This window comes from Scyliorhinus canicula, chromosome 1, assembly GCF_902713615.1.
Source record: "Scyliorhinus canicula chromosome 1, sScyCan1.1, whole genome shotgun sequence".
NCBI lineage: Eukaryota > Metazoa > Chordata > Chondrichthyes > Carcharhiniformes > Scyliorhinidae > Scyliorhinus > Scyliorhinus canicula.
In genome coordinates, this window is record NC_052146.1 from 48,399,671 (window position 1) to 48,426,783 (window position 27,113).

Below are 27,113 nucleotides of genomic sequence, written 5' to 3' on the forward strand. Positions count from 1 at the left end.
CATCCAAGACCTCCCTTCCCAGACCCTATGGACTGACTGAGCTTTGCATGCCCCTTATAAGCTTTGTTCATTGTTCATTAATTGATCAGTATGCCAATCAATAAAACCACATACCCCTGCTTTACTTTAAAACGTACTCTGCCCCTCCTGTAATACCTCTTCCAATCCTCTACTTTTAAAAAATAAACTTAGAGTACCCGATTCATTTTTTTTTCAATTGAGGGGCAATTTAGCGTGGCCAATTCACCTACTCTGCACTTTTTGGGGGCAAAACCCACGCAAACACGGGGATAATGTGCAAACTCCACACGAACAGTGACCCAGAGCCAGGATCGAACCTGGGACCTCGGCGCCGTGAGGCAACAGGGCGAATCCACTGTGCCACCGTGCTGCCCCCCAATCCTCTACTTTGAAAGTTAGTCCCTCAAACCATTGACTGCTACCCTCAAAATGAATATCGAACCACCCTGTCATTCAGCTTGGGGAAAATCAGTCGATTCATCATAGCTTGAAAATAGATATAGAGTCATAACAATTCAGAAACTGGTATTTCTAGCTTTAATATACGTCTTCAGGGCCTGTGTCCCACTAACAAATAAACTCTATTTCAGCAATTGTAATACAAGATGATAAAGGGAATTTTAAGGCTGCATGAACCCACTTTGATTTAAAATGCAACTGGTTTCCCAGAATCCTCACGGTATTGGGGCAGGGGGTGTGTGCAAGAAGATGGAAAGCAAGTGTGGGCTTTCATGGGAGAGTTGTGTACCAAGACAACTTTCTTATACTTCATACAAGGAAAATCTGAAATCATCCAAATACTACATTTAAATGCTTGTTTATAATAACAAGAGCAATGGAACATTAATGGCAAATGTAAAAGTTTTCCTTAATTGCAATTTGAAATCATAAAACAAAATTGCCAGCAACAAATGTATTTGAAATTAGTTACAAATAAGACAATGCAGTCTTCCAATGACTGCTAGAACATCCACAAATTACTGCAACTCTAAAATAATCTAAGTATTCATTAAAATTATATTACAGTTAAGTGAAATCATACAATAAACGTAATTAACATCTCAGTGAATCATTTATCTTGAGTATTTCCTTTGGCAACATGTAACTAAAATTACAGGATTAATTAACTTCATGATAATGTTGGAAGTTAAATATGTGATGCTAAGGTCATTGTAGAAGGTGCACTGTGCAGGTAGAGATGAAATTTATCAGATTGCTTCAGTTTCAGTTCTTATTCCACAGAGAATGAGATCCAAGCTGGAAGAAACTCATCCAGCAGAACTGGACTGTTGTTGGATATAAACCTTCGTGATCCAGTGGGTTGTGAATCATTAACAGCTACGCCAAAGTCTGTAACTCTTGATGTAGCCCAAACACAAAACCAACAGATAATAATCTAATTACTTATATGCTTATAATAGATATTTCTAGGTACAAATATACCATCAAGACCACTATACAACTAAACCAACTTGTAATTACATCTTCTCCACCCATGTTCTTCAAGGGACTGAACACCTTCCCAAAAATAATTTTCTATAATCCACAAGAACAAGGCAATAAATTGAATCACACATGAAGAGTCCATTTAATAAACTGATGGTCTTTCTTACAATGCAACATTTATCTAAGTATTTTCCCCTTAGCTTATTGAAATTCCACTACACAATTGGGTCACTATAATAGTTGTGCCCTTAGTTACTGGAGAAACATGGCAACATTTGTAATTTGTAGTTAGAATCTGTTTACTTCTTCTGTTGTTTCACTTTATAGTCAGCCAGAGCAGCTTTGATTGCATCTTCTGCCAGCACTGAAACAAAGAGAAGCGATTAAATTGTGTAGCTTAAATTCACATCGACTAGATTGTGTCTTAAGTAAATGAGCCACACATTTTCTCTCAATTGAATCTGCTTCAATCGCCCTAGATTCCAACGCAGCTATTTTGAAGAGAGATTGGGCAGCGCAGTGGTAGCACCGTTGCCTCTTGGCACCAAGAACCCAGGTTCGATCCCAGCCCTGGGGCACTGTCAGTGTGGTGTTTTCACATTCTCCCCGTGTCTGCATTGGTCTCACCCCCACAACTCAAAGATGTGCAGGGTAGGTGGATTGGCCACGCTAAATTGTCCCTTAATTGGACAAAAATGAAGTGGGTACTTTAAATTCATAAAATAAAGAAAAATTTTGAAGAGACACAGATTCTGAAATGATAATGGAGTTTATATATTCTGTAAGGTCAGACCCAGACCAGTCAAATGGCTTGTCATAATAAAAAGTCTTGGAGCTGCAATGATCCACAAACAATTTGTGCCAACAGAGAGGAGCCAATGTGACTCTGCTGCCTTGATCTTTAAGTAGACGATAAAGGGAAGTAACTGCATTAAAGAACAGTCAAGAATATGTAATGTCCTGTAGTGGACTTTGAGCCGAAAAGCTTCTGAATCAGAAGCAAATGTGCTACCATTTAAATCAGTCAGCATAGTGAGGATCTAAGTAATTACATCAAGCAGGTTGCCTAAACCGTTAGCAATACACAATTATGCACCTTCATTGCATTTTTAATCAACATTTTTGTATAGAAATAAATCTACAGTAATAGCAGACAAATGCTTTGCCACAAATGTTTTTGAGTAACATTCTGCCAACTTTAAGTGGGTTAACTCCTCACAAATAGTGGTTAGGGTAAGGTTACATGAACAAGTTCAGCGCTGATCTGCTAAAAAGCAAAGAGTACCTTTTCAGTGTTTGCACTATTGTTTCTAGTATGCAGGAATGTTTTGTCTTCTGTTGATAAAAGTACCTACCAGCAACATAATTATCAGAAGCAATCAGCTTTCAGATAAACTTACCCCAGCTTCACCTACCTGTTAATGGCATGTCAAATTATAATGTTAAGATACACAGGTGAAGACATCCGGCGGCGGCCATGGTGTGAGAGGTCGCATATATAGCAGCCCCCGCTCGAGGCATTTTTTTTGGTCCTTTTCCCCAGTGGTGGTGCATGTTTTGGAGGGAAATTGTGCAGAGGTGGTGGAGGAAAGGTATATTCCATTGCTGAGGTTGGTGGTTGGATCCGTGGACCAGAAGTAGGTCCAGAAGTAAGAAGCTGCAGGAGCTAGAAACTCTTCATGTGACACAGGGTAAGATGGCGGAAGTAAAGCCCTACCAACCTAATGATCGATGGAGCAGTTGGTTGAATTTCTTTTAAAAAAATAATAAATTTAGAGTGACCAATTCATTTTTCCTAATTAAGGGGCAATTTAGCGTGGCCAACCCACCTTTGGTTGTGGGGGTGAAACCCACACAAACACGGGGAGAATGTGCAAACCCCACACGGACAGTGACCCAGAGCCGGGATCGAACCTGGCACCTCGGCTCCGAGAGAGCGCAGTGCTAACCACTGTGCCACCGTGCGGTCCTGTTGGTTGACTTTCTTAACCAGAAATTCAGCCAACAGAGGGAGGGAGGCTTAGGAGGACCTGGCAAAATGGTAGACCCGCTGCAAGCAGGGATCGACTGCGTGGAGTGGAGGCTGGAGATCCAGAGCCAGGCGATTCAGAAGGAGGAGAAGGCGGAGGGGGAGCAAGAGGAGCAGCTTATCTCGTTGGCAGCCGAATCTGGGATGCTGAGGGAGACTCAGAAGCAGCTTGAGAAAGTGGAGGATTTGGAGAACCGTTCCTGGAGGCAGAATCTGAGGATAATGGGGATGCCGGAGGGCATCGAGGGAGCAGGCGCAGGCTCTTGTGTGACCAAGGTGTTGGAGAAGCTAATGGGGGGAGGGGGCCTTCGACTGGTTCCTGGAGGTTGATCGGGCACATAAGGTGCCTAGCAGGAAGCCGCAGGTGAATGAGCCGCCGAGGGTGATGGTGGTGAGGCTACACTGGTTTCTGGATAAAGAGAAGATCATGCAGTGGGCCAGGCAGACGAGATGTACTTGGGACGGCCATGAGCTTCGGGTATATCAGGACCTGGGTGTGGATCTGGCAAAGTGGAGAGCCGGATTCAACCGAGTCAAGGCTTTTTAAGAAGGGGGTGAAGATTGGGATGTTATACCCGGCCCACCTTTGGGTGACCCACAACAGACGCAAATACTACTTTGGAACACCGGAGGAGGCAATGGAGGTCTTGAGAGACAATGAACCAGCTGGAGAGGGAGGACATAGAGCTTTGGAGAGAATGTGAGGTGGTATTGGTTCTCCCTGCCCCTCTGTTGTTGTATTGTGTTGGGTTCTTTTGTCTTGGGTGATGTCCAAGAAATAACTTTTCATTTCTTAGGGGCTTTTCAGCTCTCAGGGGGTGCTTGGGTGGGAGGCCAGAGGACGGTGGAGGATGAGTGCACTTCCCCCCCCTTCTTTATAGTGTTATTGTTGTTTGCACCATGGTGGGGGGAATCAGTGGGGGGTATATAGATTTATTAATGTCTTGGGCGGCACGGTGGTGCAGTGGTTAGCACTGCTGCCTCACAGTGCCGAAGTCCCAGGTTTGATCCCGGCACTGGGTCACTGTCCGTGTGGAGTTTGCGCATTCTTCCTGTGGTCTCACCCCCACAACCCAAAAGATGTGCAGAGTAGGTGGATTGGCCATGCCAAGTTGCCCCTTAATTAGAAAAAAATAATTGGAAACTCTAAATTTAAAAAAAGCTTTTATAAAAATATTTTTTAAAACAATACATGGGTGAAGACCATCTCACTTTAATTTAACTTGTTAATAATATTATTTTTTAAAATTACCTTTTTTCCCCCCCAATTTTATACCTGAAGAGGAGATATATAAAAGGATTCTGTTGGTAGGTATGAGAGGTAGATATGTGATGCTGCATTCTGTAAATAAACCTAATATCAAAGGATTTGCGTCAGTGTCATACTTCATCTCACTTGCGATCCAATTATTGCTGCACTATCTGCCTAGCTATGTGACATTAATTTGTGGAGGCGGCAAAATTTTATGCAGACCAACAGGAATAAGACAAAAGCGGACTTCCCCAAACACCCTCCTCAGTGCTTCATATCACCGCTCCTTCCTGGATTCTCTAACTCAAGAGTCTTTCTCATGTCCAGATACAAAGCTGTACACCACATTGTGTGACCCATTCTCAAGACACACTTCTTCCACTGTCAATCAGTGTAGTAACCTTGGCATAACAAAATCTTTCAAAAAGGAAACTTTAAAAAAAAAAATTTTTTTATTGATATTTTCACAAAATATCAAAAACAGAAAATAACAACACGAAAACAGTATTAACAACAAAAAAAGGAGAAAAAACACAATAATCCCCCAAACCAAACCCCCCCCCCCCCCCCCCCCCCCGCAACTACAAAACAAAGAAATAGATAAGCACCCGGCATATTCAATAAACACATGTACACATTTCTCCCCTCCCCCGAAACAAACCCCCCCCCTCCGGATTGCTGCTGATGCCGGCCTATTTTCCTACCGTTCTGCAAGGAAGTCAAGGAAAGGTTGCCAACGCCTAAAAAAACCCTGTACTGATCCCCTCAGGGCAAATTTCACCTTCTCCAATCTGATGAACCCCGCCATATCATTGATCCAGGCCTCCACGCTTGGGGGCCTCGCATCCTTCCATTGAAGCAAAATCCTCCGCCGGGCTACTAGGGACGCAAAGGCCAGAACACCGGCCTCTTTCGCCTCCTGCACTCGCGGCTCCATTGCAACCCCAAAAAGTGCGAGTCCCCAGCCTGGCTTGACCCTGGATCCTACCACCCTCGACACCGTCCTTGCTACCCACTTCCAAAATTCCCCAGCGCTGGGCATGCCCAGAACATATGGGCATGGTTCGCTGGGCTCCCCGAGCACCTAGCGCACCTGCCTTCGCCCCCGAAAAACCTACTCATCCTCATACCGGTCATGTAAGCCCTATGCAGCACCTTGAACTGTATGAGGCTAAGCCTCACACTGGAAGAGGAGGAACTCACTCTTTCCAGGGCATCCGCCCACGTCCCCTCCTCAATCTCCTCACCCAGTTCCTCTTCCCATTTACCCTTCAGATCCTCCACCGAGGCCTCATCTACCTCCTGCATGACATGGTACACATCCAAAATCCTCCCTCCTCCAACCCACACCCCCGAGAGCACCCTGTCCCGTACCCCACGTGGGGGCAGCAGAGGGAACCCCTCCACCTGCCGCCTGGCAAACGCCCTAACCTGCATGTACCTAAACATGTTCCCCGAGGGGAGCCCAAACTTCCCCTCTAACTCACCCAGGCTCGCAAACTTCCCATCCACAAACAGGTCCCTCAACCACTTAATACCTACCCTGTGCCAGCCAAGAAACCTGCCATCGATGCTCCCTGGTACGAACCGGTGGTTCCCCCGTATCGGGGACTCCATTGAGCTCCATTGAGCCCCCCACCAAAAGGAGAAAAAACACAATAATCCCCCAAACCAAACACCCCCCCCCCCCCCCAGCAACTACAAAACAAAGAAATAGATAAGCACCCGGCATATTCAATAAACACATGTACACATTTCTCCCCTCCCCCGAAACAAACCCCCCCCCCTCCGGATTGCTTTCTGGGCTCTCTGTCTCTGAACTCCCGGTGCTTTCTGGGCTCCCTCTGTCTCTGAACTCCCGCCGCTATCTGGGCTCTCTGTCTCTGAACCCCCTCCGAAAAGGAGAAAAAACACAATAATCCCCCAAACCAAACCCCCCCCCCCCCCCCCCCCCCCCCCCCCGCAACTACAAAACAAAGAAATAGATAAGCACCCGGCATATTCAATAAACACATGTACACATTTCTCCCCTCCCCCGAAACAAACCCCCCCCCTCCGGATTTGGAGGGACGTCATTGGAGGGAGCGGCAACGGCGCCGTTACCAGCGCCTCCAGGCTCGTGTCCACACAGGACACCATCTCCATCCACTTCCATGCTGCCCCTTCCCCGTCCACTTACGCACCATCGCTGCGTTGGCAGCCCAATAGTACCCACAGAGGTTGTGCAGCACCAGCCCCCCCTATCCCTGCCCCGCTCCAAAAACATCCTTCTCACCCTCGGAGTCCCATGCGCCCATACAAATCCCGTAATACTCCTGTTGACCCTCCTAAAAAAGGCCTTCGGGATAAGGACGAGGAGGCACTGGAACAGAAACAAAAACCTCAGGAGCACCGTCATCTTGACTGACTGCACCCTGCCCGCCAGCGACAAAATGTCCCATCTTTTAAACTCCTCCTCCATTTGCTCCACCAGCCTAGTGAGGTTAAGTTTGTGTAGGGCCCCCCAGCTCCTAGCCACCTGGACTCCCAGGTACCTAAAGCTCCTCCCTGCCCTTTCCAGTGGGAGCCTACCAATCCCCTCCTCCTGATCCCCCGGGTGCACGACGAACAGCTCACTCTTACCCAGGTTGAGCTTGTACCCTGAAAAGCCCCCAAGTTCCCTAAGAATCTACATCACCTCCAGCATTCCCCCACTGGGTCCGCCACATATAGCAAGTCATCTGCGTAAAGTGACACTCGGTGCTCCTCCCCCCCCCCGCACCAGACCCCTCCAATTCCTCGACTCCCTCAACGCCATGGCCAGGGGCTCAATTGCCAACGCAAAGAACAAGGGGGACAGGGGACACCCCTGCCTCGTCCACCGGTACAGCCAAAAGTACTCCGATCTCCTCCTATTCGTGGCTATGCTCACCATCGGGGCCTCATATAACAGCCTCACCCAACTGACAAACCCCTCCCCGAACCCAAACCTTTCCAGCACCTCCCACAAGTACCCCCACTCAACCCTATCAAAGGCCTTCTCCGCATCTAATGCTACCACTATCTCCGCCTCCCCTTCTACCGCCGGCATCATTATAACATTCAGAAGCGTACGTATATTGGTGTTCAGCTGCCTCCCCTTCACAAACCCTGTCTGGTCCTCATGAATGACCCCCGTTACACAGTCCTCTATCCTTGTGGCCAAGATCTTCGCCAACAGCTTGGCATCCACATTTAACAGAGAGATCGGCCTATGATCCACACTGCAGGGGGTCCTTGTCCCGTTTAAAGATTAAGGAAATCAGCACCCGTGACATAGTCGGGGGCAAAGCCCGCCCCCCCCATCCCTTGCCTCGTTAAAGGTCCTAACCAAGGGGGCCCAACAGGTCTGCGTACATTTTGTAAAATTCGACCGGGAACCCATCCGGCCCCGGCGCCTTCCCCGACTGCATGCTGCCTATTCCAGTAACCAGCTCAATCGGCACCCCCAGCCCCTCCACCTGCCCCATCTCCACCTTCGGAAATCTCAGCCTGTCCAAAAAGCGCCCCATTCCCCCCCCCCCCCACCGGGGGCTCGGACCGGTACAATTCCCCATAAAAGTCCCTGAAGACCCCATTAATGTCCACCCCCCTCCGCACCACATTTCCTCCCCTATCCTTCACTCCGCCAATCTCCCTGACCGCGTCCCGCTTACGGAGGTCAAAAACGAAACTCAGACGTCAAACAAACTAAAATGGATGTTGAGGCAAAGGAGAAAATATGTTATGATCTTAGTTGATATACCTGGACAGGAAGATTCCAGAATGTAACCTTGGCTCAAAAGACTATTACTTTTTAAATTAAATGCAGGGGAACAGAGTCACGTTAGTTTTAACAAGGAAAAAACATGAAAAATGTGGACGCTACAATACTTCTTTATTCTCTTTATCTTAATAAATACATACAGATTTAAAGATTAACATGGATTACAAAATACCTCTTAAACCACAATGGTCCCTTTTAAGCATACAAGATGATTGTGATGAAATACACAGTCCGCTCTGAACCCCAAGTTAGTGTAATCCTCCCAGGTGATCACATGATTTTCTGAACTCCACTCCCAAAAACACGCGTTTAAATCTTCTCATAATAATGCTTTCCCTTAGTGGTTTTCACTCCAAATTCAAGTGCAGGTTTTCCAAATGACATTTTAAACAAAGATTTTACTCCACTTTTAACAGCGAATCCAGTCTGGGATTTTACACCAAGCCTTTTCGGTTTCCTTTGTCTCAACTGTTTTTACACAAACTCCCGAGACCCAGCCACCTATCTCCATAGTTATTGAAACTCATGTTCCACAGGCTGCAGTAAGATCTCACAAGATCTTGACCTTCTTCTCAGCTCGGACTGTCTTTACTGAATAGTTCTCTGTTCTAGTACTTTTAACCTCAAAAGACTTCTTGGATGCTTCATTTTTCTAGTTTACTTAATTAGCTGCTACTTGGATCTCTGCACTTCTTTACCATTACTCTATGGTATGGCTTTTGAGTCATACAATACAGAAGAGACCCTTTGACCCATCGAGTCTGCATCAACAAAATAACACTAAATCTACACTAATCCTACAGCCTTGAATGTTACGACATTTCAAGTGCTCATCCATGTACTTTTTAAAAAAGGTTCAGGTTTCCCGCCTGTACTGCACCCTCACCAGTACAATCACATCTTTCCTATGGTGAGGTAACCAGAACTGCACTTAGTACTTTGGCTGTGGTCTAACCAAAGTTTTGCACAGCTCCAACATAACCTCTCTGCTCTTATAATCTATTCTATGTTCCATGTCACAACTGATAAAGGCAAGTGTCGTGTATGCCTTAACTACCCTATTAATGGAGTTTGTTTGCATGAGCAGGGGGGTGGGGAATAATAGGTGGGAGACTATCTGGCGTCGGGGACAGGGGCCACCAAGCTACCTGAGCAGCCCCAAGTCGTGGTCCACATAGGTACCAACGACATAGGTAGGAAAAGGGATAGGGATGTAAGGCAGGAATTCAGGGAGCTAGGGTGGAAACTTAGATCTAGGACAAACAGAGTTATTATCTCTGGGTTGTTACCCGTGCCACGTGCTAGCGAGACGAGGAATAGGGAGAGAGAGAGAGAGCAGTTGAACACGTGGCTGCAGGGATGGTGCAGGAGGGAGGGTTTCAGATTCCTGGACAATTGGGGCTCATTCTGGGGTAGGTGGGACCTCTACAAACAGGATGGTCTACACCTGGACCAGAGGGGTACTAATATCCTGGGGGGGGGGGGGAATTTGCTAATGCTCTTCGGGAGGGTTTAAACTAGTTCAGCAGGGGATTGGGAACCTGAATTGTAGCTCCAGTATACAGGAGGTTGAGAGTAGTGAGGTAATGAGTAAGGTTTCAAAGTTGCAAGAATGTACGGTCAGGCAGGAAGGTGGTTTAAAGTGTGTCTACTTCAATGCCAGGAGCATCCGGAATAAGGTGAGTGAACTTGCGGCATGGGTTGGTACCTGGGACTTCGATGTTGTGGCCATTTCGGAGACATGGATAGAGCAGGGACAGGAATGGTTGTTGCAGGTGCCGGGGTTTAGATATTTCAGTAAGCTCAGGGAAGGTGGTAAAAGAGGGGGAGGGGTGGCATTGTTAGTCAAGGACAGTATTACGGTGGCAGAAAGGACGTTTGATGAGGACTCGACGACTGAGGTAGTATGGGCTGAGGTTAGAAACAGGAAAGGAGAGGTCACCCTGTTAGGGATTTTCTATAGGCCTCTGAAAAGTTCCAGAGATGTAGAGGAAAGGATTGCAAAGATGATTCTGGATAGGAGCGAAAGTAACAGGGTAGTTGTTATGGGGGACTTTAACTTTCCAAATATTGACTGGAAACGCTACAGTTCGAGTACTTTAGATGGGTCCGTTTTTGTCCAATGTGTGCAGAAGGGTTTCCTGACACAGTATGTAGATAGGCCAACGAGAGGCGAGGCCATATTGGATTTGGTACTGGGTAATGAACCAGGACAGGTGTTAGATTTGGAGGTAGGTGAGCTTTGGTGATAGTGACCACAATTCGATTACGTTTACTTTAGTGATGGAAAGGGATAGGTATATACCGCAGGGCAAGTGTTAGATCTGGGGGAAAGGCAATTATGATGCGATGAGGCAAGACGATGCATCGGATGGGGAGAGAAATTGCAGGGGATGGGCACAATGGAAATGTGGAGCTTGTTCAAGGAACAGCTACTGCGTGTCCTTGATAAGTATGTTCCTGTCAGGCAGGGAGGAAGTGGTCGAGTGAGGGAACCGTGGTTTACTAAAGCAGTTGAAACACTTGTCAAGAGGAAGAAGGAGGCTTATGTAAAGATGAGACGTGAAGGTTCAGTTAGGGCACTCGAGAATTACAAGTTAGCTAGGAAGGACCTAAAGAGAGAGCTGAGAAGAGCCAGGAGGGGACATGAGAAGTCTTTGGCAGGTAGGATCAAGGATAACCCTAAAGCTTTCTATAGATGAAAAATGAAAATGAAAATCGCTTATTGTCACAAGTTACTGTGAAAAGCCCCTAGTCGCCACATTCCGGCATCTGTCCGGGGAGGCTGGTACGGGAATGTACCAGAAGATATGTCTGGAATAAAAGAATGACTAGGGTAAGAATAGGGCCAGTCAAGGACAGTAGTGGGAGGTTGTGTGTGGAGTCCAAGGAGATAGGAGAGGTGCTAAATGAATATTTTTCGTCAGTATTCACGCAGGAAAAAGACAATGTTGCCAAGGAGAATACGGAGATACAAGCTATTAGGCTAGAAAGGCTTGAGGTTCATAAGGAGGAGGTGTTAGCAATTCTGGAAAGAGTGAAAATAGATAAGTCCCCTGGGCCGGATGGGATTTATCCTAGGATTCTCTGGGAAGCTAGGGAAGAGATTGCTGAGCCTTTGGCTTTGATCTTTAAGTCATCTTTGTCTACAGGAATAGTGCCAGAAGACTGGAGGATAGCAAATGTTGTCCCGTTGTTCAAAAAGGGGAGTAGAGATAACCCCAGTAACTATAGAACAGTGAGCCTTACTTCTGTTGTGGGCAAAGTCTTGGAAAGGTTTATAAGAGATAGGATGTATAATCATCTGGAAAGGAATAATTTGATTAGAGATAGTCAACATGGTTTTGTGAAGGGTAGGTCGTGCCTCACAAACCTTATTGAGTTCTTTGAGAAGGTGACCAAACAGGTGGATGAGGGTAAAGCAGTTGATGTGGTGTATATGGATTTCAGTAAAGCGTTTGATAAGGTTCCCCAAGGTAGGTTATTGCAGAAAATACGGAGGCATGGGATTCAGGGTGATTTAGCAGTTTGGATCAGAAATTGGCTAGCTGGAAGAAGACAAAGGGTGGTGGTTGACAGGAAATGTTCAAACTGAAGTCCAGTTACTAGTGGTGTACCACAAGGATCTGTTTTGGGGCCATGGCTGTTTGTCATTTTTATAAATGACCTGGAGGAGGTCGTAGAAGAATGGGTGAGTAAATTTGCAGATGACACTAAAGTCGGTGGAGTTGTGAACAGTGGGGAAGGATGTTACAAGTTACAGAGGGACATAGATAAGCTGCAGAGCTGGGCTGAGAGGTGGCAAATGGAGTTTAATACAGAAAATTGTGAGGTGATTCATTTTGGAAGGAATAACAGGAAGACAGGGTACTGGGCTAATGGTAAGATTCTTGGTAGTGTGGATGAACAGGGAGATCTCTGTGTCCATGTACATAGATCCCTGAAAGTTGCCACCCAGGTTGAGAGGGTTGTTAAGAAGGCGTACGGTGTGTTAGCTTTTATTGGTAGAGGGATTGAGTTTCGGAGCCATGAGGTCATATTGCAGCTGTACAAAACTCTGGTGCGGTCGCATTTGGAGTATTGCGTGCAATTCTGGACGCCGCATTATAGGAAGGATGTGGAAGAATTGGAAAGGGTGCAGAGGAGATTTACCAGGATGTTGCCTGGTATGGAGGGAAGATCTTATGAGGGAAGGCTGAGGGACTTGAGGCTGTTTTCGTTACAGAAAAGAAGGTTAAGAGGTGACTTAATTGAGGCATATAAGATGATCAGAGGATTAGATAGGGTGGACAGTGAGAGCCTTTTTCCTCAGATGGTGATGTCTAGCACGAGGGGGCATAACTTTAAATTGAGGGGAGATAGATACAGGACAGATGTCAGTGGTAGGTTCTTTATTCAGAGAGTAGTAAGGGCATAGAATGCCCTGTCTGGAACAGTAGTGGACTGGCCAACACCAAGGGCATTCAAATGGTCTTTGGATAGACATATGGATGATAAGGGAATAGTGTAGATGGGCTTTAGAGTGGTTTCACAGGTCGGCGCAACATTGAGGGCCGAAGGGCCTGTACTGCACTGTAATGTTCTATGTACAGGCCGATCTCCCTGCTGAATGTGGATGCCAAGTTGCTGGCCAAACTCTTGTCCTCCAGGATTGAGGACTGTGTTCTGAAGGTTATTGGGGAGGACCAGACAGGGTTTGTTATGGGTAGGCAGTTGGTGGCCAATGTAAGAAGGCTGTTAAATATGATCATAATGCCCCCGGAAGGTAGGGAGGTTGAGGTAGTGATCGCAATGGATGCAGAAAAGGCTTTTGATCGGGTAGAATAGGACTATATGTGGGAGGTACTGGGATGGTTCGGATTTGGGCGGGGCTTTATTGACTGGGTCAGGTTACTGTATCAGGCTCCGGTGGCAAGTGTGCGGACGAACAGGACAACTTCGGACTACTTTACACTGCAGCGGGGAACTAGACAGGGATCCCCCCCCCCCTCTCCCCACTGTTGTTTGTGCTGGCTATGGAAACGTTGGCAATCGCTCTGAGAGCTTCAAGGGGCTGGAGGGGACTGGTCGGCAGGGGGGGGGGGGGGGGGGGGGGAGCACAGGGTTTCGCTCTATGCGGATGAACTACTTCTGTACATTTCGGACCCAGTAGAGGGGATGGAGGAAATCATGAAGATTTTAGGGCAATTCAGCCGGTTTTCGGGGTATAAACTAAACATGGATAAGAGCGAGATGTTTGTGGTTCATACGGGGGGGACAGGAGGGGCGACTGGGGGAGCTGCCGTTTAGGTCAGTAGGGGGTAGTTTTAGGTACCTGGGCATCCAAGTGGCACGGGAATGGGACCGGCTGCATGAATTAAATCTGGCCCGGCTGGTGGACCAAATGAAGGACGATTTCCAGAGATGGGATGCACTCCCGTTGTCGTTGGACAGGAGGGTACAAACGGTGAAAATGACGGTCATCCCGACATTCCTATTTGTATTTCGATGTCTCCCTATTTTTATTCCGTGGTCCTTTTTCAAGCAGGTCAACAGGGTGATCGTGGGCTTTGTCTGGGCAGGCAAGACCCCGTGGGTAAGGAAGGTAATGCTTGAGCAGAGCCAGGGAGAGGGCGGGCTTGCGCTTCCAAATTTTAGTAATTATTACTGGGCGGCTACCATAGCCATGATCAGGAAGTGGGTGGTGGGGGAGGAGTCGGCATGGGTGCGTATGAAGGCAGCTTCTTGTAAGGGCACCAGTCTGGGGACGTTGGTAACTGCGCCTCTGCCGCTCCCGCCGGCAAGGTACTCCACCAGCCCCGTGGTAGTGGCGGCCCTGAGAGTTTGGGGCCAGTGGAGGCGGCATGTGGGAGCATTGGTCTGGGCCCCAATTTGTGATAACCACCGGTTTGCCCCAGGGAGTATGGATGGGGGGTTCTGGGTATGGCAGAGAGCGGGGATTGAGAGGATGGGGGATGTGTTTATAGAGGGGAGCTTTCAGAGTATGAGGGGGCTGGAGGAAAGGGTTGGGCTGGCGAGGGGAAACAAATTCAGATACTTGCAGGTGCGGGACTTCCTTCGTAAACAGGTGTCAACCTTCCGCTCCTACCGCTGTGGGGGATTCAGGACAGGGTAATTTCCAGAGGGTGGGTAGGGAAGGGGAGCGTTTCGGATATGTATAAGGAGCTTATGGGGTCAGATGAGACGCAAACCGAGGAGCTGAAGCACATGTGGGAGGAGCTGGGAGGTGAGATACAGGATGGTTTATGGGCAGACGCATTGAGTAGTCAACACATCTGTAACATATGCCAGGCTCAGCCTGATACAATTTAAGGTTGTTCACCAGGCTCACATGACAGTGGCCCGGTTGAGCAGAATCTTTGGGGTGGAGGACAGGTGCACAAAATACGCAGGAGGACCAGCGAACCATGTCCACATGTTTTGGACATGTCCAAAGCTTCGGGGATTTTGGCATGGGTTTGCGGATGTCATGTCCAAGGTTTTAAAAACAAGGGTGGCGCTGGGTCCAGAGGTGGCGATTTACGGGGTGTCGGAAGATCCGGGAATCCAGGAGGAGAAAGAGGCGGATGTTCTGGCCTTTGCTTCCCTGGTAGCCCGGAGACGGATACTATTGGCATGGAGGGACCCAAAGCCCCCGAAGTCGGAGACCTGGCTATCGAACATGGCTAGCTTTCTCAGTATGGAGAAAATTAAGTTTGCCTTGAGAGGTTCACTGTTAAGGTTCACCCGGAGGTGGCAACCGTTCGCGACTAAAATTAAAAGCTTCTCTAGGGTAAAGGCCCCAGTTGCTAATCAACACTCACATGCTTATGCCTTTTATTTGTTCATGCAGTTGCCCTCTCGAAGTACAATAGAAACACAGTGGAACTTAACCAACCCCCACACATACAAAAACTTTGTCCAGCTTGAATCTAACTCTTCCAGGCACAAAGTATTAAATTAAACACACTTAAAACTATACCTTATTTCTAATGTTTGTCAATACAAATCTCACTCCCTTCAAACTACCTTTGTTTTCCAATAGAGGGGAAACATTTTAGAAACTCAAAAACTGCACCCTCTGCTTTCCATGGAGTTTCCTCTCTTCTGCCACTGGTGACTGAGCCTTCAGTCACCTTGTCCAACTCTGCAATTTCTCCCCCAATCCATCCTCCCCACCATCATCAGAAGTCTTAAAGCTTAGCTCTTGAACCTGGCCTTCAGCCAGGTTACTGCCTTTCAGGTTTGATTTACTCAACTCTGAAGCTTTGGGAGATGTGTATTTTTTAAAAATAAATTTCAGAATATCCAATTATAATTGGAAAAAATTGTGATATGTTTAAATATTAATGCACCATACAAATTCAAGTTGTTTCTGCCACCAAACAAATCTGTCACATCTGATTGGCATCACTATAAAATGAATCCAAACTTACTTGAGCAGTGCAGTTTGACTGGAGGAAGACATAGCTCCTTAGCAATGTCTGTATTCCTAATCATCAAGGCTTCATCAACCTGCAATTGAATGAAGGCCAATGATAATTTCTTCAAACTAAGCATTTCATCACAAGGCACAAAAATATCGCAAAACAGACAATAACTTTACAAGATGCAGCAGAAACAGGTCTAATATTTTGATGAGATTTCACGATGTTGCTCCATTGTATAGTGCAATGGTCCATCAACATACACTACAAGGTTCCCACTCCGATCAGAATCGGACAATGCTTTTCCCACTTTTCCATTGCTACATGAACAAGTTATTTTCTTGTCTTATCTTTAAAGTGTTAGCTTTGGAGATTCTTGCACTGGTAATTCCTGTTACTAAACCTCCATCTAGGAGAGAGCAGCTGAACGTTTTCTACATTGCCCCCAGTATTTTCAAGCTGTCTCTACTGCTGTGGTGAAAGAAAGAAATACCATGGATTCACAATGCATTTTACAAAATTTCAATCATACAATGGACAATCCATAGGACGTTAGATAAACCGGAATTGGGGAAAGAGTTTATTTGTCAACATAAATCATTTGCTAGCGAGGGGCTAGTAATGCCATGGGTAGTTACAAACCTATTATCAATGAGTGAGATTAGTATTTAATTATTAAAAAAGTGTATGTTGGTTCCTTCTGTAACATTTCTACCGAGGTACTTCAGAGATTGTCACGAGGTAGAATTTGATGCATCATTACCGTTTTCCCTTTCACCCATTCTGTAGCCAGCGAGCTAGAAGCAATTGCAGATCCACAGCCAAATGTTTTAAATCTTGCATCAACAATTTTCCCATTATCGTCCACTTCAATCTACAGAAGAGAGATCGTCAAATAAACAAGCTGTAATCTTTGCCCTCCTCGAGTTATAATCTCTATCACGACGCTTCAAACCAAAGTCACAATTTGGACATTAACCAGGCAGAATTGTATTTAACATTACAACCTGCAACTTCAAGGGGGTGATTAGGGAGGAATCTCTCCACACCAATGTAACACGCTGGATACATTCTCAAAGAAGGGAGAAGCTATTTGCCCTCAAAGTTGTCCAGACCTCTCGGGTATAAACTGGCTTGAAATATCAGATGGGACAGGAGATTAAGAATGGCACATCTATTATTGGAGAATTCCAGATCAGACAAACACGATGAAATAGGATTGACAGTTATAAGATGAAAAATCCTCTAGAAAGATCACTAACTGACTGTTCAACTAAGCCAAACACTGAGAAATGCAATAATGAAATTGTGATTACAGAAAAGCAAATCTTCTCTAGAACTACAGCACCACAAAACTGGGAAGCTGTTTGGACTTCATATCAATTCCCAACTCTGAACGCTAACCCCAACCCCCCCCCCCCCGGCCCCTCTGCTGACGATTAATTTTCCGCAAAGAAGTCGACGAACGGTTGCCACCTCCGGGCGAACCCTAACATTGACCGTCTCAAGGCGAATTTGATTTTCTCCAAACAGAGAAAGCTAGCCATGCCAGATAGCCAGGTCTCCGACTTCGGGGCTTTGAGTCTCTCCAAGCTAATGGTATCCGTCTCCGTGCTACCAGGGAAGCAAAGGACAGAACGTCTGCCTCTTTCTCCTCCTGGATTCCCAGGTCTTCCGACACCCCGAAAACCACCACCTCTGGACTCAGCGCCACCCTTGTTTTTAACACCGTGGACATGACATCTGCAAACACCTGCCAAAATCCCCTAAGCTTCGGACATGCCCAGAACATGTGGACATGACTTGCTGGTCATCCCGCACACTTTGCACACTTGTCTTCCACCCCAAAGAATCTGCTCATCCGTGCCACTGTCATGTGAGCCTGATGAACGATCTTGAATTGTATCAGGCTGAGCCTGGCACATGTTGTGGACGCGTTGACTCTACTCAACGCATCTGCCCATAGACCATCCTGCATCACTCCTCCCAGCTTCTCCTCCCACTTGCGCTTCAGCTCCTCCGTCTGCATCTCCTCTGACCCCATAAGTTCCTTATAAATGTCAGAGACGTGTCCCTCTCCCACTCACTCTCTGGAAACTACCCTGTCCTGAATCCCCCTCAGCAGTAGGAGCAAGAAGGTTGACACCTGTTTACGTAGGAAGTCCCGCACCTGCAGGGACCTGGATTTGTTTTTCCTTGCCAACCCAAACTTCTCCTCCAGCGCCGTCATACTCGGAAAGCTCCCCTCTATAAACATATCCCCCATCCTCTCAATCCCTGCTCTCCGCCCTATCCGGAACCCCCATCCATACTTCCCAGGGCAAACCAGTGATTATTACAGATTGGGGACCAGACCTATGCTCCATCTGCTCCCACATGTCTCCTCCATTGCCCCCAGACTCTCAGGGCCGCCACCATCACGGGGCTGGTGGAGTACCGTGCTGGCAGGAACGGCAGAGGCGCAGTTACCAACACCCCCAGACTGGTGCCCTTGCATGAAGCCGCCTTCATACGCACCCATGCCGACTCCTCCCCCACCACCCACTTCCTGATCATGGCTGTATTTGCCCCCCAGTAATAATTACTAAAATTTGGCAGCGCCAGCCTGCCCTCTCCCCAACTCTGCTCAAGCATTACCTTCCTTACTTGCGGGGTCTTGCCCGCCCAAACAAAGCCAATGATCACTTTGTTGACCTGTTTAAAAAAGCACCGCAGTATAAAAATGGGGAGACACTGAAATACAAACAGAAATCTCGGGAGGACCATCATCTCCACCCTCCCAGCTCGTGACAACGGAAGCGCGTCCCATCAGGAGTAGAAACTCTTAACTTGCTTAACCCAGTCACCGAGACCATCTGTTACACCATTGCGGAGATCGGTTTACTTCATCAAAATGACACTGAAACTTGGACCCATCCCAATCCATACTGGGAACAAAATTTATGAGTGTGTCCCTTTATTACATACGTCACAATTTTACCTGCAGTTTCATGACATCACCACAAGCTGGTGCACCAACCAGGCCTGTCCCAACATTCTTTGACTTCTTATCCAAGGATCCAACGTTTCTGGGATTTTCATAGTGGTCTACTACCTACACAGGAATGGGAAGAAATCACAACTTGAAATTTTTTAAAACTACAATGTAAAATTTTTACCATTAGCTTCTGATCAGTAGCATCCAATTTGCTCTTACTAAAGATTCCCCCACATTATGCAGCATTGTTTAACTGAAAGGCTCACAAGAACTTTACCAGAGATTGACGACAAGAGCGTGATGGAATACTAACCCACTTGCCTGGATGAGTGCAGCTCCAACACTCCAGGATAAAGCAGCCAGTTTGATTCGTACCTCAACCACCATCTTAAACATTCACTCCTTCCACCACCAATGCACAATGGCAGCACTGTACACCATCTACAAGACGCACTGAGGAAACTCACCAAGGTTCTTTCAACAACACCTTCAAACCTGTGACTGCCACCACCTCGAGGGGCAAGGGCAAAAAATGCGTGGGAACAAGACTTATTCCTCAATCAACAAGACAAAAACAGATAATCGAATCATTATCACATTGCTGTTGGTGGGAATCTGCAGAAAAGCAGGTTCTTTAAGAGTACAGAGATTATTGAACCAGGCAAGAAGGGTATTTGAGCAGATCTTTGACAAAGTCTACTGCTGAAGAATTCTGAAAAAGTAGTGTCACAAATAATGAGAATCGCACTGAGTCACACAATTACTGTTGGATGCATTTGGTAGAAAATGGAAACAATCCCTCAGAAGCATAACAATCAGTTCCTGACACTCATCTGTGTCCTTCTCTATAAGTAAGAAGTCTTACAACACCTTCTCTATAAGGACTTTTAACAGGAGTTTGATGGACAAGAATATACATCCAGTGATCTATTATTTTAATGTTGGAATACTTGTTAGTACATTTTAATTAGTTAGATTGCAGTCATACGTTTTTACAGCAGGGAAAAGGCCATTTGTGTCCACGCCAGCCATCAAGCAGCTTTCTACTTCAATCCCATTTTCCAGCACTTGATCCGCTGTGCCATTTCAAGTGCTCAGCTAAATATTTCTTGAAAGTTATGAATCACTCTAACTCCACCACCCTTTCAGGCAGCGAGTTCCAGATTCCCACACCCTTTGAGTGAAAATGTCTCTCTTTATAGCTGAAGCCCAGGCAATATCCTGGAGAATTCCTCTGCACCCTCTTTAGTGCAATCACTCCCTTCCCATCGTGTGACGATCAGGATTGCAAATTGGACTCCAGCTGTGGCATAACCAGCATTTTATACAGCTCCATCAGAAGGTCTTTCTCTTATAATCTAGGATAAACTGCAATTGGATAATTTTCTTTTTATTATTCATATTAACAATGTACCTTGAATTAATATGGACAATAATGGAAAACTCATTTAAATTGAGCTTGCTGTGCACGAATTGGTTACTTTTCCTGCATTATACCCATGACCAGGCAGTAAATTATTTGCATTGGCTAAAACTGCTTTGAGGCCCGATGGTTGTGAAGGAGAATCCATAAATTTCTCTACCCACCCATTCCAATCTTCCCCTCCCTCCAACCCCATCCACAATGGGCAGCATCATGGCACAATGGTTAGCACTGCTGCCTCACAGCACCAGGGACCCAGATTCAACTCTGACCTTGGGTGACCGTCTGCAGGGAGTGTGCAAGTCGCCCTTGTGGGTTTCCTCCAGGTGCTGCGGTGTAGATGGGCAGGTTAGGAGTGGTTACAATAGGCTGGAGGAGTGAGCCCAGGGAGGGTGCTTATTCAGAGGGTCAGTGCAGATTCGATAGGCCGAATGGCCTTCTTCTGCACTGCAGGGATTCTATGTCACAACTTTCTCTCCAATATTGAAAACAGTCAAGCTCAGACAGAAAGTTGCAGGATTACTCCACCACTACATTATTCCATCAGGGTGGTGGTCCTGAGGAAAGGTTGCTCAATGGCCTCTTGATTAGTTGCAGCATTCAGCCGTGTTTATTTCTCTAGCGCCCGCCCCACTGCAACAGGAGACCCTTTTGGATTACTGTCGCAAACGCCAACTGCGCCGTTTCCACTTGCGCGGTCCTGTTACCTTCTTGTGATAAGCAGCTGCGAGCGGTGCCCGACTTTGAAGCACAAGACGCCGGAGAGAGCAACCAGACACGACCGCCATTGCCCTGGAGAGCACAACTGCGTCACAAAACGGACCACGCCCTTTCTGCTTGCTTTTGAGCGGACACGCCCCTACCACCATATGACCGGAAGCCACGCCTCCTGCGTGTGCCGTCACAGTCCTATGGGCCAGTGATGACGTCACCGATCGAAGGATCACACCCAGCGCCATGACGTTACAATCACCATAGAAACCGCAGCCAGGGGGTTCTCCAAGTTGACCAGCCCTGTTTCAACCTCCTTGTAATTCCCACATCAATGCTAAACAACTGTGGTCAATATCAAAAGACCGACCAGTAATTGCATGATATAAAAACACAAATAAGTGTTGGAAAATAAATTAAATTCGGCAGGTCCAGCCTCTGTAAACAGGTCAATGGTTCATATGGAATACGGACTGATTTTGGCTTCAGTTTTCCAGCATCTTGTTTAGTTTAGCATCTTCCAGTTGATCTCATAATAAACATGAGATTATACGGAACAAAAACAGAAAATGCTGAGCAATCTCGGCAGGTCTGACAAGCATCCGTGAAGAGAAAACGGAGCTATCGTTTCGTGTCCGGATGCCTCTTCGTCGAAGCTTGTATCTAATGAGATCTATGAAACTGTTTAAATGTAAAAAAAACACACTTAAGATGAAGCGAACGCAAAGACTGAAAGACGAAAGTGACGGGGAAGAATGTGTCTGGCCAATTCTGGGCAGAACTTGCGCCAAAAACGAGTGTCAGTATCTGCTTCGAGTAACTAAACCTCGCGCCTTTACAAATATGGCCGCTCTGGGGGGCCAGTTAGCCTGGATTCCGTCATCTATCACCGTCAATTTAATGAAAGCCCGTGCGTCGCGTTTCTATGACATTTTTGTAGCTATCTTTGTCCCCTGTTCTCCAGAAAAAATATTTTCAACTTACTTTCTGCTTTAATGTGTGGGATTTTACATCACTTTCAAGCTTTGATTAAAATAAGGAAAGATTTTCCAGGACGCAGATATGTATTTCGGATTGTCAAATGTTCTCATTTGAATCAGGCCTCGCGGCCTTTCCCGCACTGGTTCGCATGATGGCGACTGGGGGGCGGCGGCGGTCGAGTGAGAGCGAGGAGCTGGAGCAGGGAAGCAGCGGAGAGTCAGAAGAAGAAATGGAAGATTCTTCAGAGGACGACCAAGAAAACGAAGCAGAAATCCAGCGGTTGGAAGAACAGGTGCGGCCCAGCCTCGGGAGACTCGAAGTCCCCGGGAACCTAAATAGGGCCCCAACCCTGACCCTGACCCCCCCCACCCACCCACCCTGACCCTCGCCCCCCCACCCCCACCCACCCACCCTGACCCTCGCCCCCCCACCCCCACCCACCCTGACCCTCGCCCCCCCACCCCACCCACCCTGACCCTCGCCCCCCCACCCTGACCCTCGCCCCCCCACCCCCCCACCCTGACCCTCGCCCCCCCCACCCTGACCCTCGCCCCCCCCACCCCCCCCACCCTGACCCTCGCCCCCCCCCACCCCCCCACCCTGACCCTCGCCCCCCCACCCCCCCACCCCCCCACCCTGACCCTCGCCCCCCCACCCCCCCACCCTGACCCTCGCCCTCCCCCCTGACCCTCGCCCCCCCCCACCCTGACCCTCGCCCCCCCACCCCCCACCCTGACCCTCGCCCCCCCCCCCCCCCACCCTGACCCTCGCCCCCCCACCCTGACCCTCGCCCCCCCCACCCTGACCCTCGCCCCCCCCCACCCTGACCCTCGCCCCCCCCAACCCTGACCCTCGCCCCCCCCCCACCCTGACCCTCGCCCCCCCCACCCTGACGCCGCGCCCCCCCCCACCCTGACCCTCGCCCCCCCCACCCTGACCCTCGCCCCCCCACCCTGACCCTCAGCCCCCCCCCAACCCTGACCCTCGCCCCCCCCACCCTGAACGCCTCGCCCACCCCACCCTGACCCTCGCCCCCCCACCCTGACCCGCGCCCCCCCACCCTGACGCCTCGCCCCCCATCCTGACGCGCGCGCAGTCCCTCCCATCCTGACGCTCGCCCCCCATCCGGACGCTCTCCCCCCATCCTGACCCCCCCCATCCTGACGCTACAGGCCCCCCCCCATCCTGTACGCTCCGCCCCCCCCATCCGGACTCTCGCCCCCCCATCCTTACCCTCGCCCCCCCATCCTGACCTCGCCCCCCATCCTGACAGCTCGCCCCCCCATCCTGACCTCGCCCCCCACCCTGACCCTCGCCCCCCCCACCCTGAACCCTCGCCCCCCCCCACCCTGACCCTCGCCCCCCCCCACCCTGACCCTCGCCCCCCCCACCCTGACCCTCGCCCCCCCCCACCCTGACCCTCGCCCCCCCACCCTGACCCTCGCCCCTCCACCCTGACCCTCGCCCCCCACCCTGACCCCTCGCCCCCCACCCTGACCCTCGCCCCCCACCCTGACCCCTCGCCCCCCACCCTGACCCTCGCGCCCTCCCCACCCTGGACCCTCGTCCCCCCCCACCCTGACCCTCGCCCCCCCCCACCCTGACCTCACCCCCCCCACCCTGACCCTCACCCCCCCCACCCTGACCCTCGCCCCCCCCCCCCACCCTGACCCTCGCCCCCCCCCTACCCTCGCCCCCCCCCACCCTGACCCTCACCCCCCCCCACCCTGACCCTCGCCCCCCACCCTGACCCTCGCCCCCCCACCCTGACCCTCGCCCCCCCCCTACCCTCGCCCCCCACCCTGACCCTCGCCCCCCACCCTGACCCTCGCCCCCCCCACCCTGACCCTCGCCCCCCCCCCTGACCCTCGCCCCCCCACCCTGACCCTCGCCCCCCCCCACCCTGACCCTCGCCCCCCCCACCCTGACCCTCGCCCCCCCCACCCTGACCCTCGCCCCCCCCCCTGACCCTCGCCCCCCCCCACCCTGACCCTCGCCCCCCCCACCCTGACCCTCGCCCCCCCCCCCCCACCCTGACCCTCGCCCCCCCCCCCCTGACCCTCGCCCCCCCCCCCCCCCCCACCCTGACCCTCGCGCCCCCCCCCACCCCTGACCCTCGGCCCCCCCCACCCTGACCCTCGCCCCCCCCACCCTGACCCTCGCGCCCCCCCCACCCTGACCCTCGCGCCCCCCACCCTGACCCTCGCCCCCCCCCCCTGACCCTCGCCCCCCCCCCCTGACCCTCGCCCCCCCACCCTGACCCTCGCCCCCCACCCTGACCCTCGCCCCCCCCACCCTGACCCTCTCCCCCATCCCCACCCTGACCCTCGCCCCCATCCCCATCCTGACCCTCGCCCCCCATCCCCATCCTGACCCTCGCCCCCCCCCATCCCCATCCTGACCCTCCCCCCCCCTCCATCCTGACCCTCCGCCCCCCCTCCTGACCCTCGTCCCCCCTCCTGACCCTCGCCCCCCCTCCTGACCCTCGCCCCCCTCCTGACCCTCGCCCCCCCCCCCCCTCCTGACCCTCGCCCCCCCTCCTGACCCTCGCCCCCCTCCTGACCCTCGCCCCCCTCCTGACCCTCGCCCCCCCTCCTGACCCTCGCCCCCCCTCCTGACCCTCGCCCGCCCTCCTGACCCTCGCCCGCCCTCCTGACCCTCGCCCCCCTCCTGACCCTCGCCCCCCCTCCTGACCCTCGCCCCCCCCCTGACCCTCGCCCCCCCTCCTGACCCTCGCCCCCCCCTCCTGACCCTCGCCCCCCCTCCTGACCCTCGCCCCCCCCTGACCCTCGCCCCCCCCCTGACCCTCGCCCCCCCTCCTGACCCTCGTCCCCCCTCCTGACCCTCGTCCCCCTCCTGACCCGTCCCCCCTCCTGACCCTCGTCCCCCCTCCTGACCCTCGTCCCCCCTCCTGACCCGCTCCCCCCTCCTGACCCTCGTCCCCCCTCCTGACCCTCGTCCCCCCTCCTGACCCTCGTCCCCCCTCCTGACCCTCGTCACCCCTCCTGACCCTCGTCCCCCCCTCCTGACCCTCGCCCCCCCCCTCCTGACCTCGCCCCCCCCATCCTGACGCTCGCCCACCCCCCATCCTGACGCTCAGCCCCCCCCATCCTGACGCTCGCGGCCCCCCCATCCTGACGCTCGCCCCCCCCATCCTGACGCTCGCCCCCCCCCCCATCCTGACGCTCGCCCCCCCCATCCTGACGCTCGCCCCCCCATTCTGACGCTCGCCCCCCCATCCTGACGCTCGCCCCCCCATCCTGACGCTCGCCCCCCCCCATCCTGACGCTCGCCCCCCCATCCTGACGCTCGCCCCCCCATCCTGACGCTCGCCCCCCCCATCCTGACGCTCGCCCCCCCATCCTGACGCTCGCACCCCCCCATCCTGACGCTCGCCCCCCCCCCATCCTGAACGCTCGCCCCCCCATCCTGACGCTCGCCCCCCCCACCCTGACCCTCGCCCCCCCACCCTGACCCTCGCCCCCCCACCCTGACCCTCGCCCCCCCACCCTGACCCTCGCGCCCCCCCACCCTGACCCTCGCGCCCCCCCCACCCTGACCCTCGCGCCCCCCACACCCTGACCCTCGCGCCCCCCCCACCCTGACCCTTGCGCCCCCCCACCCTGACCCTCGCCTAAGCTTCGGGCATGCCCAAAGCATATGGACATGGTTTGCTGGCCCACCCGCGCACTTCACACTCAAAGCTGTGAAATACTTCAGTTCATGTTTAAAAAATTTATTCCCATTATTATCACCTTGCATGATTTTATACTCCCTTAAACCATTGGCCAGGAGCTTGATGTAGCTACTTGAGTTGCCACAGACAGAGCAGACATCTGTTTTGATCTGATATGTGTGACAATTTGAGAATCAAACACTATAGGTAACTAAACAGTTAATACACTGCTAATAATATGACAGATGTGTGATAATCTTTAGGGCAAACTGATATGGGGATATTAGTGATTTATGTTCTGTTTCTTTTAGCTTTCAATCAGTGTCTACGACTACAACTGTCATGTGGATCTCATTAAATTACTGCGTCAGGAGGGGGAGCTGGAAAAATTGCGATCTGCTCGACAGAAGATGAGTGAACTTTTCCCACTTACTGAAGGTAAGACTAAAAATCACTGAACCTCATTGAAACCCAAGTTATTGTAACATTTTTAAAGTGGACCAAATTTTGTAACCAGCCAACTGCCTAGAGTTTGCAGAGCGAACCCACTTTTACAAGATCGTTATTGTAGTTCTAATTGTTGCTTAATTTCTATATTCCGTAACCTGTTTCTTGGAGACTGAGTATGCGATTATCCCGTGCTCTCAATGTTGCGGTCCTGTTTGCAAAGGTCATGTCATCATGAATAATGTTGTTTGTGAAGTTTACGGATCTTTGTTCATGGGAAACAAATGTACTTGTGTTTTGCAGAGCTTTGGCTAGACTGGCTGAAGGATGAAATTCGAATGGCAGGGAAAGCATCTGACAGGGAGAACGTTTATGAGCTGTTTGAGAAGGCGATCAAAGATTATATTTGTAAATTCCTCTTCTTTACACTCTTGAGTCCCAACAGTGAGCAATCAGAGATTTCTCTGAGCTGTTGCCTTGCAGATAGGTCACCCCTGTTAGCTGAGCAGAGTGTTCATCCTTCCAAGTTATCACAGTAAAGTGAGGTGGGGAGAAGGAAAGAGACATTGGGGTTTATAAAGTTATTAATGTGCTAATAAAAATAGCTTCTAGGCACGGTGCAGTTTCAAAAATTACACTGCCCTGAAAGTTAGTTCTCCTCTGTTGCATACGTTGTGCTTTAAGTCTGGCTGCTGGTTAACTAAGAAATTAAAAATCCAAGCAGACAAGTCATCAAATATTTCATTTAACTGAGAGTGATGTTACAGTGCTACAGCATGATGAAGTTCCCCATTTTAGAATCTATTGTAGACACTGTGATCGCCATCTATCTATTGTTCACTCCAATATTTAAGCAGACCAAACAATAGAACCTGCAGATATTGATCAATTTGGTCTCTAGTAAGTTGACACTCATCTTAGTTGTCAAAACTGCAAAATAAATCAATGAATAGATTCCCA

General features: G+C 50.2%; 2 protein-coding genes across 2 annotated transcripts in view; one reads left to right on the plus strand and one right to left on the minus strand.

Moving 5' to 3' along the window:
- Positions 1-822: 822 nt before the first annotated feature.
- Positions 823-21,243, minus strand: LOC119962401 (iron-sulfur cluster assembly scaffold protein IscU-like). The gene is made up of 5 exons (XM_038790364.1): positions 21,046-21,243; positions 18,919-19,032; positions 16,702-16,812; positions 15,948-16,026; positions 823-1,831 (listed from the first exon to the last, which is right to left on the minus strand). The coding sequence occupies exons 1-5, from the start codon at positions 21,205-21,207 to the stop codon at positions 1,767-1,769; spliced, it is 531 nt and encodes a 176-aa protein (XP_038646292.1). The 5' UTR covers positions 21,208-21,243; the 3' UTR covers positions 823-1,766.
- A 687-nt stretch (positions 21,244-21,930) lies between these two features.
- sart3 (spliceosome associated factor 3, U4/U6 recycling protein) overlaps positions 21,931-27,113 on the plus strand; it is a 55,267-nt gene continuing 50,084 nt past the window's right edge. The window contains exons 1-3 of the mRNA XM_038790361.1: positions 21,931-22,322; positions 26,018-26,144; positions 26,457-26,561. Of these exons, the coding sequence (XP_038646289.1) occupies positions 22,131-22,322; positions 26,018-26,144; positions 26,457-26,561 (424 nt within the window). The 5' untranslated portion in view covers positions 21,931-22,130. The remainder of the gene's footprint in view (positions 22,323-26,017; positions 26,145-26,456; positions 26,562-27,113) is intronic.